This window comes from Ranitomeya imitator, chromosome 3, assembly GCF_032444005.1.
Source record: "Ranitomeya imitator isolate aRanImi1 chromosome 3, aRanImi1.pri, whole genome shotgun sequence".
Taxonomy (NCBI): domain Eukaryota; kingdom Metazoa; phylum Chordata; class Amphibia; order Anura; family Dendrobatidae; genus Ranitomeya; species Ranitomeya imitator.
Window position 1 is genome coordinate 163,150,768 of NC_091284.1, and position 19,195 is coordinate 163,169,962.

The following is a 19,195-nucleotide window of genomic DNA, read 5'->3' on the forward strand; positions in this document are numbered from 1 at the left end:
GCTTTAACTCTTGAAAAGCTTCCACAGCAGCAGAAGACCAATTGACCACATCAGCACCCTTCTTGGTCAAATCGGTCAATGGTTTAGCAATACTAGAAAAATTACAGATGAAGCGACGATAAAAATTAGCAAAGCCAAGGAACTTTTGCAGACTCTTTAGAGATGTCGGCTGAGTCCAATCATAAATGGCCTGGACCTTAACAGGGTCCATCTCGATGGTAGAAGGGGAAAAAATGAACCCCAAAAATGAAACCTTCTGCACACCAAAGAGACACTTTGATCCCTTCACAAACAAAGAATTAGCACGCAGGACCTGGAACACCATTCTGACCTGCTTCACATGAGACTCCCAATCATCCAAGAAGACCAAAATATCATCCAAGTATACAATCAGGAATTTATCCAGGTACTCTCGGAAGATGTCATGCATAAAGGACTGAAATACTGATGGAGCATTGGCAAGTCCGAATGGCATAACTAGGTACTCAAAATGGCCCTCGGGCGTATTAAATGCAGTTTTCCATTCATCGCCCTGTTTAATATGCACAAGATTATATGCACCACGAAGATCTATCTTGGTGAACCAACTAGCCCCTTAATCCGAGCAAACAAATCAGATAGCAGCGGCAAGGGGTACTGAAATTTGACCGTGATTTTATTTAGAAGGCGGTAATCAAAACAAGGTCTCAGCGAACCATCCTTCTTGGCCACAAAAAAGAACCCTGCTCCCAATGGTGATGACGACGGCCGAATATGACCCTTCTCCAAGGATTCTTTTACGTAACTCCGCATAGCGGCGTGCTCAGGTACAGATAAATTAAACAGTCAACCCTTAGGAAACTTACTACCAGGAATCAACTCGATAGCACAATCACAATCCCTATGCGGAGGTAGGGCATTGGACTTGGGCTCATCGAATACATCCCGGTAATCAGACAAGAACTCTGGGACCTCAGAAGGGGTGGATGATGAGATAGACAGAAATGGAACATCACCATGTACCCCCTGACAACCCCAGCTGGACACAGACATTGATTTCCAATTTAATACTGGGTTATGGACTTGTAGCCATGGCAACCCCAACACGACCACATCATGCAGATTCTGCAACACCAGAAAGCGAATATCCTCCTGGTGCGCAGGAGCCATGCATATGGTCAGCTGGGTCCAATACTGAGGCTTATTCTTGGCCAAAGGCGTAGCATCAATTCCTCTCAATGGAATAAGACACTGCAAGGGCTCCAAGACAAACCCACAGCGCCTAGCAAACTCCAAGTCCATCAAATTCAGGGCAGCGCCTGAATCCACAAATGCCATGACAGAATAGGAAGACAAAGAGCAGATCAAAGTAACGGACAAAAGAAATTTCGACTGTACCGTACCAATGGTGGCAGACTTAGCGAACCGCTTAGTGCGCTTAGGACAATCGGAGATAGCATGAGTGGAATCACCACAGTAGAAACACAGCCCATTCTGACGTCTGTGTTCTTGCCTTTCAGCTCTGGTCAGAGTCCTATCGCACTGCATAGACTCAGGTTTATGCTCAGATAATACCGCCAAATGGTGCACAGATTTACGCTCACGCAAGCGTCGACCGATCTGAATGGCCAAAGACATAGACTCATTCAGACCAGCAGGCATAGGAAATCCCACCATGACATCCTTAAGGGCTTCAGAGAGACCCTTTCTGAAGATTGCTGCCAAAGCACATTCATTCCATTGAGTGAGCACAGACCACTTTCTAAACTTCTGACAATAAATCTCTATCTCATCCTAACCCTGACACAGAGCCAGCAAATTTTTCTCTGCCTGATCCACTGAATTAGGTTCATCGTACAGTAATCCGAGCGCCAGAAAAAATGCATCAATATTACATAATGCAGGATCTCCTGGCGCAAGAGAAAATGCCCAGTCTTGAGGGTCGCCACGTAATAAAGAAATAATAATCTTAACTTGTTGAACTGGGTCACCAGAGGAGCGAGGTTTCAACGCCAGAACAGTTTGCAATTATTTTTGAAACTCAGAAATTTAGCTCTATCTCCAGAAAACAAATCAGGAATAGGAATTCTTGGTTCTAACATAGAATTCTGAGCCACAAAGTCTTGAATATTTTGTACTCTTGCAGTGAGAAGATCCACACATAAAGACAGACCTTTAATGTCCATCACCACACCTGTGTCCTGAACCACCCAAATGTCTAGGGGAAAAAAAAGGCAAAACACAGTGCAAAGAAAAAAAAATGGTCTCAGAACTTCTTTTTTCCCTCTATTGAGAAGCATAGTACTTTGGGCCTCCAGTACTGTTATGAATAGGTAATTCAGAACCACAATGGACCTTGAAGTTCAGAGCACACAAGTGACCTGACAAAAACCACAAAACATAGGACGAGCTCTGAGACGTGGAAACTCTGCTGACCGCAATCCCTAAACCTATCAAACCACACTAGAGGTAGCCGTGGATTGCGCCTAACGCTCCCTATGCAACTCGGCACAGCCTGAGAAACTAGCTAGTCCTGAAGATAGAAAAATAAGCCTACCTTGCCTCAGAGAAATTCCCCAAAGGAAAAGGCAGCCCCCCACATATAATGACTGTGAGTTAAGATGAAAATACAAACACAGAGATGAAATAGATTTTAGCAAAGTGAGGCCCGACTTACTGAATAGACCGAGGATAGGAAAGATAGCTTTGCGATCAACACAAAAACCTACAAACAACCACGCAGAGGGGCAAAAAGACCCTCCGCACCGACTAACGGTACGGAGGTGCTCCCTCTGCGTCTCAGAGCTTCCAGCAAGCAAGCAAAACCAAAAAAGCAAGCTGGACAGAAAATATAGCAACTAAAGTAACACAAGCAGAACTTAGCTTATGCTGAGCAGACAGGCCACAGGAACGATCCAGGAGGAAGCAAGACCAATACTAGAACATTGACTGGAGGCCAGGATCAAAGCACTAGGTGGAGTCAAATAGAGCAGCACCTAACGACTTAACCTCATCACCTGAGGAAGGAAACTCAGAAGCCGCAGTACCACTCGTGACCACAGGAGGGAGCTTGATCACAGACTTCACAACAGGCACGGGAACGAGTGCAAGGAGTGCAGGAACTATGCAGTGAGCACAGGAACTGGCACGGAGCTGTCACATGACCAGGGGGCGGAGTCACTGCTTGTGAGTGCAGGGAAGGCAAATGACTGCATGGAGTGCAAAGCACAGACAGTAAACATAGTCAAGGAAAGCCGAGGGTCAAAAGCCAGATGAGAGCATAGTACCTAGGGATAAGACAAAGAGTAAAATGAGACAAGCCAAGGGGTCAGGTAACCAGAAAAGACAGGGCAGTACAAAGGAGGATACAGAGGCAAAAGTCAGGGGATAAACCAGGTCTTACACAGCAAAGTATACAAGCACAGAGGCACAACGTTTACTGATGAGTAACCTAGGTCAGCAATCAAAAACCGAGGATATGAAAGTATCACCGACCTCAAATCCAGGAACTACAAACATTAAATAGCCGCCCCAGAACTAAAGAATGGCAGACTAAAATTAACCCTGACCTGACTAGGATGGAGTTAAAACCATCCTGTCCAGAGTCATGACAGTACCCACCTCTCAACAGGGGCCACCGGACCCCCAGGTTGCCAGGAAAACAGGCATGAAAGGAGCACACCAAATGATTAGCATAAACCAACTGGGCAGGAACTAAGGATCGGCCTTCAGGACTATACCCCTTCCAGTGCACAAGATACTGGAGGGAACGGCAGACCAACCGGGAATCCACGATGCACTCCACCTCGTACTCCTCCTGACTATCCAGCAATACAGGCGGCGAGGGACCCAATGATGCTTCTTCCACAGCCGCCAATGGTTTCATCAGGGCCCTATGGAATACATTGGGGATCTTAAAAGACGTTGAAAGATGCAAACGAAACACCACTGGGTTTACCACGTCCGTGATCTCATAGGGACCAATAAACTTAGATCCCAATTTTGCTGAAGGAACCTGAAGCTTGATGTTCCTGGTGGACAGCCACACGTTATCTCCAACCCGAAGGGTGGATCCCACAGTCCATCTTCTATCATCAAAAGCTTAAACTTCCTCTGAGCCTCTGCAATATTCTTTTGTACCTCCCGCCATAATTTTTCCAACTGCTGTACAGCAATATCAGCCCCTGGGCAACCGGAATCCAGGCTACAAAGCTCCCCAAAGTGTGGATTAAACCCATAGTTACAGAAGAAAGGGGAGGTACCTGTAGAGTGGTTGACATGGTTATTGAATGCAAACTCTGCTAAAGGCAAGGCTTCGGACTAGTCATCTTGACTGGAGGTTGCAAGGCAGAGCAAAATTTGTTTTAACAACTGATTGGTCCATTCGGTCTGACCATTGGTCTCCGGATGGTAGGCCGACGAAAAGGACAACTCATTACCCAACCTTTTACAAAACGCCCTCCAAAACCTGGACACAAACTGCACACCATGGTCAGACACCACACTGAAGGGCAGACCATGCAAACAAGCCACATGTTGAAATGAACAACCTACACAAGGTCTCAGCAGAGGGTAGTGCCATTAAGGTTACAAAGTGTGCTTGCTTCATAAACCTGTCCACCACCACCCATATGACAGTATTACCCTTGGAGGGAGGAAGATTTGTGATAAAGTCCATAGACAAATGTGTCCATGGTCTTTCAGGAACTGGCAAAGCCACCAATTCCCCGTCTGGTCGGTTATGAGAACTCTTAGTGCAGGCACAAACTTCACAGGCAGACACAAACTTCCTCCCATCAGACGTAAGCGAGGCCCACCAAAAAACCTTCACAATAGCCCCATGAGTAGCCAAAATCCCTAGATGTCCACTCAGCGCCGAATCATGGAACTCCTGGAGGATTCTGAGTCGAAGTTGAACCGGATGAAACAAATTTCCCATCGGCTTGGATAGAGGAGCCTGAGACTGGGGCTCACAAATCTCCTGTTCCAAACCTGCAGACACATCAGCCACTACCACCACGGGTTGAAGAATGGAGGATGGATGCTCGGGGGAAGAAACTGGGTCCAAACTTTGAGACAAGGCATCGGGCTTCACACTCTTGTATCCCGGACGAAAAGTGATCAAAAACTGGAACCGGGAAAAGAAAAGTGACCATCTGGCTTGTCTGAGGGTCAACCTTTTAGCAGACTCAATATACGCCAGGTTCTTGTGGTCCGTAACTACAACAATGGGATGAACCGCCCCTCCAAAAAATGCCTCTATTCTTCAAAGGCCAACTTCACCACAAAAAGTTCTCAATTACCCACGTCATAATTTATTTCCACCAGAGAGAACTTCTTGGAGAAAAAAGGTGCATAGTCTCAAATTTGTCAAGGTGGCAAGCCCCTGGGGCAACACCACCCTACCCCCACCTCCGAGGCATCAACCTCTACTATAAAGGGCTCAGAAGGATCTGGCTGTACCAGAACCGGGGCAGTCATGAAATGCTCTTTCAGACTGAGAAACACCGCGACTGCTGAGGCAGACCAGTTCTTGACATCAGCCCCCTTCTGTGTCAAGTGAGTGAGGGGCTTCACCACCTGAGAGAACCCTTTAATAAACCTCCGGTTGTAATTGGCAAATCCCAAGAAGCACTGAAGGCCCTTCAGGTCCCGGGGTTGAACCCAATCTACAATGGCCTGTACCTTTTTGGGATCCATACGAAACCCCTCACTAGAGACAATGAACCCCAAGAACGGCAGTTCCTGGATAAAAAATGAGCATTTCTCTAGTTTAGCGAAAAGTTGGTTCTCCCTGAGTCTTTGAAGAACCGCCCGATGGTGACCAATATGTGTCTGCTTATCAAGTGAATAAACTAGAATGTCGTCCAAGTATATTACCACAAACCGCCAAATAAAATCAGAAAACACATGATTGATGAAGTTTTGGAAAACTGCAGGGGCATTCATACAAAGCAAGATATAGAGGCAAAAGTCAGGGGACAAACCGGTCATACACAGCAAAGCATACATACAGAGAGGCACAACATTTACAGATGAGTAACCTGGGTCAGCAACCACAAACCGAGGGTACAGAAGTATCACCGACACCAACTTCAAGAACTGCCAACATTAAATAGCCACCCTAGAATCAAAGAGAAGCAAACTAAAATTAATCCTGACCTGACTAGGATGGAGGCGGAACCCTCCTGTCCAGAGTCATGACAACAGCACTGAACAGAGGACACACCACCACCGCAGACACCCGCAACAGCCATATGATAGCCCCTAACGGGACTCCTGCAGCTCTCCAGGGATCTGTGCCCTTTTTGGTTTCTACTTTTGAAAGTGGGGTTTGAGAAAGACCTGGTGGGTCGAGACGTTACCCTGAAACTACCCTGAAACTTTGAAATACTGCGGTGATATTTCTAATTTTGGTGTTTGTTCACAATAAAAAAACACGTTGTTTTTGGCAAAGAAACCTAAAGACTTCTTTCTTGAGTGCGACTGTTGTTATCCAGGACTGAACAGAGGCCAGACGGAGTCCACAGTAACTGTGCAGACTCATTATAGTGAATGGATCACGTTACTCAGAGATTTAGATGGAAACCCCAAAGTATGTGCTCAGCGTGGAGTGCTGGATTAATGTGATCCCAAACATGATAAAAAAATGTTCCCAATAACAGCTTCATCTCAATCCACAAAAAAAAGCAAGCTCCCACTCAGGTCTGTCATCTGTTAATGGAAATATAGTTGGCTTCTACATTACTGGTAGTACAAAAGCTCTGGAAAAGCAAAATGGCTCCTTGCCACAAAAAAGAAATTCATTAAATTCTCCGATCCCAAATCCAAATGCCCTCCTACCTTCTGAGCCCAGTGTGCATAAAACACTTTTAGCATTCACATCAAACAGGGGTATAATTTCCAAAATTGGTTACCTTGGGGGAGATTCTGCTCTCTCGCACTTAGGGGCCTCTCGATATAGAGTCCACAATCTATTCTAGGAAAATCTGTGCTCCTGGAGGCAAATAGGGCTCCTTCCCTACCGAGACTCTCCATATGGCTAAGCAGTACTATACAGCCACATATGGTGTATTTCTATATTCAGCACATATTGTGGGACATATTCTAGTGCCAATTTTATCCATTTCTTGGTGAAAATGATAAATCTGGGGCCAAAACAACATTTTTGTTGTAAAAATGTAATCAATTTTTCGTCACAGCCCAATGTTATAAAATACTGTGACCCAACAACGGTGTCAAAATGATCACTGCACTCCTAGATTAATTCTTCAAGAGGCATATTTTGTAAAATGGAGTCACTTATGAGGAGTCTTACTGTTCTGCCACCTCAGGGGCTCTCCCTGTGAGTCATGGCACCCTCAAACCATAACAGTAAAATCTGCACTATAATATGATGCTCCTTCTCTTTTGAGCTTTGCACTGTGCCTAAAAAGTAGCCGCTCTTCCCTACAACCTATGAAGGTAACACATAGGGGCTTACATTAGGAGCTTTTTCCTTACCTCATGCATACCCCGGATTCTTACCTTATGCACGTCTTTGCAGGTTCAACATTTACCCTGACGCCACATACCGTTACCTTAGGTAAACTAGATGGTTCCTGTATCATTTTCTTATTCTGGCAGTATATAATTTTCTAATGATCACACTATTCCCTACAGCATATTATCTGAATACAGTGTGTGTTTCCCATTTGGGATTACATCGCTACTGGCTATACTTTGTGAAAGGTAAAACTTAGATTACTCTTTCCTCTCTCATGTGTGACTATTTGGTTTATGGACACGTGTTTTACATTGGTGTAGCTTCCATTTCTTCAACAGGTCTAGTGCTTTGGGGCTATTTTCTGGGGCTTCACGCCCATTGTGTACAATTTGTAAATAATTTTATGGTATCTGTGATTTATGTTTTGTGATTTATGTTTGGTATACCTGCTTTTTCTTTCCACAGCGTTATATGAGTAAGAATCCGGTGGATTCGAAACGTCATGTATTTATGAAACGTTTCTCACTTTATGTATTTGACACTGATTCATGTGCTTGTGTACACAATAAATTGTTAAAATTTTCTGGCATCATATTCTACCTGTGAGTGCGGTGTATTTCCTAAATTGTTAATTGACAAACTTTTGTAAAGCATCTGGTGGCTCAAAATGCTCACCACACATCTAGGTTAATTCCCTGTGGGGTCTAGTTTCCAAAATGGTATCACTTGTGGGGGGTTTCCACTCTTTAGGCACATCAGGGCCCCTCCAAAAATGACATGGCATCCGCTCTCAATTCCAGCTAATTTTGTGTTAAAAAAGTCAAAACTTGCTCCTTCCCTTCCGGGCCCTGCTGTGAACCCAAACAGTGGTCTTCCTCCATACATGGGGTATCAGCATAATCAGGAGATATTACACAACAAGTTTGGGGTCAATTTTCTGCTGGAACCTTTGTTAAAATAAAAAATGGTGCTAAAAGATGATTTTTGTGGAAAAATTGTGATTTTTAATTTTCATGGCTCTACGTTATAAACTTATGTGAAGCATTTAGGGGTTCAGAGTGGTCAATATGGTGATGGCGAACCACTATGGTGATGACGAACTACTATGGTGATGGCGAACTCAGTCGAGGGGTTCAAGAGAGGCCTGGATGTCTTCCTGGAGCAGAACAATATTGTATCATACAATTATTAGGTTCTGTAGAAGGACGTAGATCTGGGGATTTATTATGATGGAGTACAAGCTGAACTGGATGGACAAATGTCTTTTTTCAGCCTTACTAACTATGGTACTATGTTACTATGTTAATAAACAACTAGGTAAGTCCATTGAGGGGTCTAGTTTCCTATATGGGTTCACTTGTTGGGGGTTTCCACTGTTTAGGCACATCAGGGGTTCTTTAAACGAAACATAGCATCCGCTCTTGATTCCAGCCAATTTTACATTCAAAACCTCAAATGGTGCTCCTTCCATTCAGAGCCCTGCCATGAGCAAAAAGAGTGGTTTTCCTCAACACATGGGGTATATGTGTACTTAGGAGAAATTACACAAATATTGTGGTTAATTTTCTCCTGATACCCTTGAGAAAATAAAGAGAATTGTGTATGAAGTAAAAGTTTTGTGAAAAAAAAGTTAAATCATTTATTCCTTCCACATTGATTCAGTTCTCGTGAAGCACCTGAAGGATTAATAAACTTCTTGAATGTGGTTTTGAACACCTTGAGGGGTGCAGTTTTTAGAATGGTGTCAGTTTTGAGTATTTTCTGTCATATAGGCCCCCAAAGTCACTTCAAATGAGATGTGGTCTGAAAAAAATGGTTTTGGTAAATTTTGTTGGAAAAATCAAAAATCGCTGGTCAACTATTGACCCTTCTAACTTCCTAACCCAAAAAATTATGTTTGAAAAATTGTGCTGATGTAAAATAGATATGTGAGAAATGTTTTTAACTATCTTGTGTGACATAACGCTCTGAATTAGGAGTTAGGGCTAGCGGAACACACCAAATAATTAGGAAGATGGTATAAGGTGCGTTTGCAGCCCGGGGTCCACCATGCAGAGATGGAACCTGCTGTTAAGTAAAGACTATATGGCGGTATAATGTGGATACACACACGGGTTAGCTTCACCCTGTATGAAAGAAGCGAACCCTGTTGCGTCACAGGGCCGCAGTACCACACAAGGAGCGCAGCAAGGAATTCACAGAACTCTATCCCAAGACCAAGGGAAAGAGTTCCTCTAGACCTCTTGTGATTGACACCACTACTGGGGTGTCAGAGTTAAACAGAAATAATAATTTCATACACAAGAGTGCGTGCAGTGCCGCTCTGGCGGACGCCACTAACCACCCAGACTTGGGTCAGGAAAGTGCTCTATTAGCGCACGGCGCCGCGTTGGCAGTCACTGCAATAAGACGCTGGATCATGTGCTAGGTGTTCAGGTAGCACTATCAGGTGCCAGAGAGCAAGCATCCCCCATTCGTGAACAATCAACAACACTAGGAAGGGGGATGATTAAAGAGCGACAGTCACACATCCACACACACACGCTTTCAAGCATACACTAGAGCATATCCTTGCAGCCATGCAAACCTTTTATAGCCACAGCACTCAAGGACCTTCCTAGTGGTCCAAGAGGAGCCACCACATGACCTCCAATGGGAGGTCGTCCCGTGGGCATGCTCAATAAGGGAAAAGCAGGACTTAGTCCCTGAAATGCCTGCTCACTGCTGATCAGTAATGGCTACAAAGGCAGAGCCTGGAAAGGCAGCAGTAACCAAGCGCACAGTATCAGCTTGAGCCAGACCCTGGGACCGATGTCTCTGCTGAGCAGGCTCCACTGCAGCTGGAGGAGAATGGGAGACCGCCATGGATATGGTTCCAGATTCCCCCTGTGCAGCAGCGGAAACTCGACTCCTAACATTAGGGGCATTAAAATTGAAAATTGTAAAATTAACATTTTTTTCACATATAACCACAATAAATTTTGAAGAATTTTTTCCACTATCATAAGTACAGTATGTCAAGAAAAAACTGTCTCAGAATCAGTAGGATCTGTTGAAGTGTTCCAGGATTATAACCACACTAGATGGTGGCCCGATTCTAGTGCATCGGGTATTCTAGAATATGTATGTAGTTTATTTATGAAGATTTAAGAATAATGCAATGAATGCAAAGGATTCGGCTGGCTGGCCGGGCACGACCAATCAGTGAAGCCAGAGCAGGCTCCAGGTTTTTGAGGGCCCGGGTGAAAGAGTCTCAGTGGGCCCCCTTTAACACATACCACGATTCATGATGCACAGATACAGCAGAGAAATATAACACAGCCACGTAGCATATAACACAGCCCACGTAGTATAAAACACAGCCCACATAGCATATAGCACAGCCACGTAGCATATAACACAGCCCACGTAGTATATAACACAGCCCACGTAGCATATAGCACAGCTACGTAGCATGTAACACAGCCATGTAGTATATTACACAGCCACGCAGTAAACTTCACAGCCCACATAGCATATAACACAGCCCACATAGTATATAGCACAGCCACGTAGTATGCAACACAGCCACTTAGTATATTGCACAGCCCACATAGCATATAACACAGCCCACATAGTATATAGCACAGCCATGTAGTATATAGTACAGCCACGTAGTATAAAGCGCAGCCACGCAGTATATAGCACAGCCATGTAGTATAAAGCATGGCCTGGTAGTATATAACACAGCCACGTATTATATTGCACAGCCGCGTAGTATATAGCACAGCCCACGTAGTATTTAACACAGCCCACGTAGTATATAACACAGCCCACGTAGTATATAACACAGCCCATGTAGTATATAACACAGACCACGTAATATATAGCACAGCCCACATAGTATATAGCACAGCCCACGCAGTAAATAACACAGCCTACGTATTATATAACACAGCCACGTAGTATATTGCAGTGTGGGCACCATATCCCTGTTAAAAAAAGAATTAAAATAAAAAATAGTTATATACTCACCTTCCGGCGGCCCCCAGATCCAGCCCAGGCCTTTAGCGATGCTCCCGCCAGGTCCGTTCCCAGTGATGCTTTGTGGCAATAACCCGTGATGATGTAGCAGTCTCGCGAGATCGCTATGTCATCTGGGGTCATTACCGCAAAGCATTACTGGGACTGGAGCATCACGAGGAGCGGAAAAAGCTGCTGGGGACGCCGGAAGGTGAGAATATCACGATTTTTGTTTTTATTATTATTTTTAACATTATATCTTTTTACTATTGATGCTGCATAAGCGGTGTTTAAATCTAGCCCCAATATCGCTGATTGGTCGCGGCCGGTCGGGCGCGACCAATCAGCGACGCGGGATTTCCATTACAGACAAACAGACAGACGGAAATGGACCTTAGACGATTAGATAGATAGATAGATAAATTGATTTCAAATTTAAGGCCTGGTAATTAACCTGCAAAGTGGCTTGGTCCTTAAGTGGTTAAAATATATGTGGGCTTATATAAAAGTTATAGTACAAATATCTATTTTTTTTTTGAACGGCGTTCATTTAGTAAATTGACTTTATCTGGTATTCATCCCCACTAAACTTAATCTTGAAAATATACATTCAGTCAAAGATTTAGAAAGAAATTCTTGGTTGCTTTTAAACCTATGCATTACTTTAAAAAAGACTGAGATATTTTGTCAGTTAAGGTTAAATATCTCAAGTATATAAGACATCAAATCTAAATTAATAAAATTCATAGTCATGATATTGATTATTACCTACCTCTCCCTTGTAATTAACAGCACTGACACCAGCATACAGAGGAACAAAACAACTTGCCAAAAGCACCTGCAAGGAATTGAAAAAGGGTTTGAAATGATCAATTTAATAAAAATTTAGCAGCACAGTGACATAAAATATGATTTTCTAGCTAGCGAGCAACTCTTAAACACCTTTACTTTAGTGCAATTAAATGAAATTACCACAACCATGCTTAAAATAGGACTGTCTTTTCTATGCTCTAGGTGCCATATATTCCTATTTTAAGGAAGAACAGCAATTGCAGTCTTGAGCTATTCAATATAGTTGGAGGTGATGAACCTTGCCATTGCCTTGTTATATAAAAGGCATGAAATAGTAATAAGCTGGAAATTTCACACTAGTGCTCAGGTCCTTTTTAGTCACTTTGTTATACTTGTTAGCTACTGAAACACATTTTTTTTACTCCAAGATACACGGTAGCTACAATTCTGCATTATTCAACATATGGCAATGTCAAAAAATCTTAAACTTGACTTTTACGTTTTTTTTCCCATTGACAAGAACTCTTTATCGTTCTGGTAGAAATTAGTTCACTAATGTTTTATAAATACATTATATAAAAAAAGAGCCAGATCTCTAAGTATTGGTACATTGACATGTAACAAAATGAAATATTGAAAATACAAATATTAACATGTAAGAGACAAAATATGGAACATTTGTTTATATTCTGCAAAGTCCAAAAGTTTATTAAGCCTGTTTAGCAGATATAAGCTACAATCTTTGGTATCTTAACCCCTTTACCCCCAAGGGTGGTTTGCACAATAATGACCAGGCCAATTTTTACAATTCTGACCACTGTGCCTTTATGAGGTTATAACTCTGGAACGCTTCAACCGATCCCGGTGACTCTGACAATGTTTTCTCATGACATATTGTAATTCATGATAGTGGTAACATTTCTTTGATATTACCTGCGTTTATTTATGAAAAATGGAAATTTGGCGAAAATTTAGAAAATTTTGCAATTTTCCAACTTTGAATTTTTATGCAATTAAATCACAGAGATATGTCACACAAAATACTTAATATGTAACATTTCCCACATGTCTACTTTACAGCAGCACAATTTTCAAACCAAAATTTTTTTTTGTTAGGGAGTTATAAGGGTTAAAAGTTGACCAGCAATTTACAACACCATTTTTTTTTAGGGACCACATCTCATTTGAAGTCATTTTGAGAGGTCTACATGATAAAAAATAACCAAGTGTGACACCATTCTAAAAACTGCACCCCTCAAGGTGCTCAAAACAACATTCAAGAAGTTTATTAACCCTTCAGGTGTTTCACAGGAATTTTTAGAATGTTTAAATAAAAATGAACATTTAACTTTTTTTCACAAAAAAATTAATTCAGCTCCAATTTAATTTATTTTACCAAGGGTAACAGGAGAAAATGGACCCCAAACGATGTTGTACAATTTGTCCTGAGTATGCTGATACCCCACATGTGGGGGTAAGTCACTGTTTGGGCGCACGGCAGAGCTTGGAAGTAAAGGAGCGCCATTTGACTTTTCAATGCAAAATTGACTGGAATTGAGATGGGATGCCATGTTGCGTTTGGAGAGCCCCTGATGTGCCTAAACATTGAAACCCCCAAAAGTGACACCATTTTGGAAAGTAAACCCCTAAGGAACTTATCTAGATGTGTGGTGAGCACTTTGACCCAACAAGTGCTTCACAAAAGTTTATAATGCAGAGCCGTAAAAAGAAAAAATCATATTTTTTCACAAAAATGATCTCTTTGCCCCCAATTTTTTATTTTCCCATGGGTAAGAGAAGAAATTGGACCCCAAACATTGTTGTAAAATTTGTCTTAAGCACGCTGATACCCCACATGTGGGGTAAACCATTGGGCGCATGGCAGAGCTCGGAAGGGAAGGAGCACCATTTGACTTTTCAATGCAAAATTGACTGGAATTGAGATGGGACGCCATGTTGCGTTTAGAGAGCCACTGATGTGCCTAAACATGGAAACCCCCCACAAGTGACACCATTTTGGAAAGTAGACCCCCTAAGGAAGTCATCAAGGTGTGTTGTGAGAGCTTTAAATCCCCAAGTGTTTCACTACAGTTTATAACACTGAGCTGTGAACATAAAAAAACTTTTTTTTCCCCACAAAAATTATTTTTTAGCCCTCAGTTTTGTATTTTCCCAACGGTTGCAGGAGAAATAGGACCCCAAAAGTTGTTGTCCAATTTGTCCTGAGTACACTGATACCCCATATGTGGGGGGGAACCACCGTTTTGGCGCATGGGAGAGCTCGGAAGAGAAGGAGTGCCATTTGGAATGCAGACTTAGATGTAATGGTCTGCAGGCGTCACATTGCGTTTGCAGAGCCCCTAATGTACCTAAAAAGTAGAAACACACCAAAAGTGACCACATATTGAAAAGTAGACCCCCCAAGGAACTTATCTAGATGTGTTGTGAGAACCTTGAACCTCCAAGTGTTTCACTACAGTTTATAACGCAGAGCCGTGAAAATAAAAACTTTTTTTCCCCACAAAAATTATATTTTAGCTCCCAGTTTTGTAGTTTCCCAAGGGTAACAGGAGAAATAGGACCCCAAATGTTGTTGTCCAATTTGTCCTGAGTACACTGATACCCCAAATGTGGGGGGGAACCACCGTTTTGGCGCATGGGAGAGCTCGGAAGAGAAGGAGCGCCATTTGGAATGCAGACTTAGATGTAATGGTCTGCAGGCGTCACATTGCGTTTGCAGAGCCCCTAATGTACCTAAACAGTAGAAACCCCCCACAAGAGACCCCATATTGGAACCTAGACCCCCAAGGAACTTATCTAGATGTGTTGTGAGAACTTTGAATCCCCAAGTGTTTTACTACAATTTATAACGCAGAGCCGTGAAAATAAAACATATTTTTTTCCACAAAAATTATTTTTTAGCCCCTAGTTTTGCATTTTCCCAAGGGTAACAGGAGAAATTGGACCCCAAATGTTGTTGTCCAATGTGTCCTGAATACGCTGATACCCCATAGGTGGGGGGGAACCCCTGTGTGGGCACACGGGAGAGATCGGAAGGGAAGGAGCACTGTTTTACTTTTTCAATGCAGAATTATCTGGAATTGAGATCGGCCGCCATGTCGTGTTTGGAGAGCCCATGATGTGCCTAAACAGTGGAAACAACCCAATTATAACTGAAACCCTAATCCAAACACACCCCTAACCCTAATCTCAACGGTAACCCTAAACACACCCCTAACCCTGACACACCCCTAACCCTAATCCCAACCCTAGTCCCAACCGTAAATGTAATCCAAACCCTAACCCTAACTTTAGCCCCAACCCTAACTCTAACCCTAGCCCCAACCCTAACCCTAACCCTAGCCCTAACCCTAACCCTAACCTTAGCCCTAACCCTAACCCTAGCCCTAACCCTAACCCTAACCCTTGCCCTAACCCTAACCCTAGCCCCAACCCTAACCCTAGCCCTAGCCCTAAGCCTGGCCCTAACTCTAGCCCTAACCCTAATGGGAAAATGGAAATAAATACATTTTTAATTTTTTTTTTATTTTTCCCTATCTACGGGGGTGATGAAGGGGGGTTTGATTTACTTTTATAGCGGGTTATTTAGTGGATTTTTATGATTGGCAGCCGTCACACACTGAAAGACGCTTTTTATTGCAAAAAATATTTTTTTGCGTTACAATTTGAGAGCTATAATTTTTCCATATTTTGGTCCACAGAGTCATATGAGGTCTTGTTTTTTGCGGGACGAGTGGACTTTTTTATTGGTAACATTTTCGGGCACGTGACAATTTTTGATCGCTTTTTATTCCGATTTTTGTGAGGCAGAATGACCAAAAACCAGCTATTCATGATTTTCTTTTGAGGGAGGCATTTATACCGTTCCGAGTTTGGTAAAATGGATAAAGCAGTTTTATTCTTTGGGCCAATACGATTACAGCGATACCTCATTTATATCATTTTTTTAATGTTTTGGCGCTTTTATACGATAAAAACTATTTTATAGAAAAAATAATTATTTTTGCATCGCTTTATTCTGAGGACTATAACTTTTTTTTTTTTTCACTGATGATGCTATATGGTGGCTCTCTTTTTGCGCGATAAGATGACGTTTTCAGCGGTACCATGGTTATTTATTTCTGTCTTTTTGATTGCGTGTTATTCCACTTTTTGTTTGGCAGTACGATAATAAAGCATTGTTTTTTGCCTCGTTTTTTTTTTTTTACCGCGTTCACTGAAGGGGTTAACTAGTGGGACAGTTTTATAGGTGGGGTCGTTACGGACGTGGCGATACTAAATATGTGTACTGTTATTGTTTGTTTTTTATTTAGATAAAGAAATGTATTTATAGGAACAATATTTTTTTTGGGGGGGGGGATTTTTTGGGGAAATTTTATTTTTTATTTTTACACATGTGAATATTTTTTTTTACACTATAACATTGCCCCTGGGGGGGGGGGCATCATGTTATAGTGTAAGATCGCTGATCTGACACTTTGCTGTGCACTGTGTCAGATCAGCGATCTGACATGCACAGCTGCAGCCTTCACAGTGCCTGCTCTGAGCAGGCGCTGTGAAGCCACCTCCCTCCCTGCAGGACCCGGATGCCGCGGCTATCTTGGATCCGGGCCTGCAAGGAGAAAGAGGAGGTAAGAGACCCTCGCAGCAACATGATCACATCGCGTTGCTGTGGGGGTCTCAGGGAAGCCCTCTCCCTGCGCGATGCTTCCCTATACTGCCGACACACCGCGATCATGTTTGATCGCCGTGTGCTGGGGGTTAATGTGTCGGGAGCAGTCTGTGACCGCTCCTGGCACATTGTGCACATTGTGCCAGATGTCAGCTGCGATAGGCAGCTGACACCCGGCCGCGATCGGCCGCGCTCCCCCCGTGAGCGCGGCCGATCACTATGATGTACTATCCCGTCGGTGGTCATACGGGCCCACCCCACCTCAACGGGATAGTACGTCAGATGTCAGAAAGGGGTTAATATTCTTGAAGTGCATAATAATTTAATAGACTCTAATAAACATAAGGCGTAGTATCACAATTCAACTCCATTCAATTGAATTTTTTTTTTCGATCACATGTAACCTGAATAGGGGCAATTTTTATACAGTTTCGTTGGTAGTAATTGGTAAGGCAAGCTTTATTCTTTGGGTCAGTATGATTACCCAATTTATGTCATTTTTTATGTTTTGGCGATTTTACACAATAAAAACAATTTTATAGATAAAAATAATTATTTTTGCACAGCTTTATTCTAAGGGCTATAACTTTTCATTTTTCCACTGTACGGCAACGTATTTTTTTGCGGGACAAGATGACGTTTTTAGCTTTACCATTTTTATTTACACTCACCTTTTTGATCATGTTTTATTGCACTTTTTGTCCGGTGGTATGATGATAAAGCATTGTTTTTTGCCTTGTTTTTATTTTTGATGGTATTCACTGAAGGGGTTAACTTGTAGGACACTTTTATAGAGCAGGTCATTACGGACATGGCGATTCCAAATATGTGTACCGTATATACTCGAGTATAAGCCGACCCGAGTATAAGCCGACCCCCCTAATTTTGCCACAAAAAACTGGGAAAACTTATTGACTCGAGTATAAGCCTAGGGTGGAAATGCAGCATTTACCGGTGAATTTCAAAAATAAAAATAGATCATTATTTCCCCATAGCTGTGCCATACAGTGCTCTGCACCGTTCATATTTCCCCATAGCTGTGCCATATACGGTGCTCCGCACCGTTCATTGTGCCCCATAGATGTGCCATATACGGTGCTCCGCACCGTTCACTGTGCCCCATAGCTGTGCCATATACGGTGCTCCGCACCGTTCACTGTGCCCCATAGATGTGCCATATACGGTGCTCTGCACCGTTCACTGTGCCCCATAGATGTGCCATATACGGTGCTCTGCACCGTTCACTGTGCCCCATAGATGTGCCATATACGGTGCTCTGCACCGTTCACTGTGCCCCATAGATGTGCCATATACGGTGCTCTGCACCGTTCACTGTGCCCCATAGATGTGCCATATACGGTGCTCTGCACCGTTCACTGTGCCCCATAGATGTGCCATATACGGTGCCCTGCACCGTTCACTGTGCCCCATAGATGTGCCATATACGGTGCTCTGCACCGTTCATTGTGCCCCATAGCTGTGCCATATACGGTGCTCTGCACCGTTCACTGTGCCCCATAGATGCTCCCCATAAATCTCTGCCGCCGCCGCTGCTGCTGCTGCAATAAAAAAAAAAAAACACATACTCACCTCCCTTGATTGCAGCTCCCGGCGTCTCGTTCCGGCGTCTCCATCTTCCCGGTGTCTCTGCTCTGACTGATCAGGCAGAGGGCGCCGCGCACACTATATGCGTCATCGCGCCCTCTGCCTGAACAGTCAGAGCGCAGACGCCGGGAAGATGGAGGCGCCGGCCGGGAAGATGGAGCGACGCTCGGCGGCTGGAACGAGGACAGGTGAATATGCTATACTTACCTAGTCCTGGCGATCCTCGCGCTGTCCCTCTGCCTGGTCTTCGGTGCTGCAGCTTCTTTCTCTATCAGCGGTCACCGGCACCGCTGATTAGAGAAATGAATAGGCGGCTCCACCCCGAAGAAGCTGCAGCACAGAAGACCGTGGGACGGCAGGGACAGCGCGAGGATCGCTGGGACTAGGTAAGTATGCCTCAGCACCCTCACCCCCTCACCCGCCGACCCTGCCACCCACCTTGACTCGAGTATAAGCCGAGAGGGGCACTTTCAGCCCAAAATTTTGGGCTGAAAATCTCGGCTTATACTCGAGTATATACGGTACTTTTATTTTTTATTTTTTTAATTACATAAATAAATGTATTTATTGGGAAAATATTTGTTTCCTATTTTTTCTTTATTTAGGGATCTGTAAAAAAATATTTTTACACATAATAT

General features: G+C 43.4%; 1 protein-coding gene across 3 annotated transcripts in view; it reads right to left on the reverse strand.

The window, feature by feature from the left end:
* PNPLA4 (patatin like phospholipase domain containing 4) overlaps nt 1–19,195 on the reverse strand; it is a 230,113-nt gene that overhangs the window by 118,830 nt on the left and 92,088 nt on the right. For all 3 annotated transcript variants that reach the window (XM_069761578.1, XM_069761579.1, XM_069761577.1), the window contains exon 5: nt 12,240–12,305. In XM_069761578.1, coding sequence (XP_069617679.1) covers nt 12,240–12,305 — 66 coding nt within the window. The remainder of the gene's footprint in view (nt 1–12,239; nt 12,306–19,195) is intronic.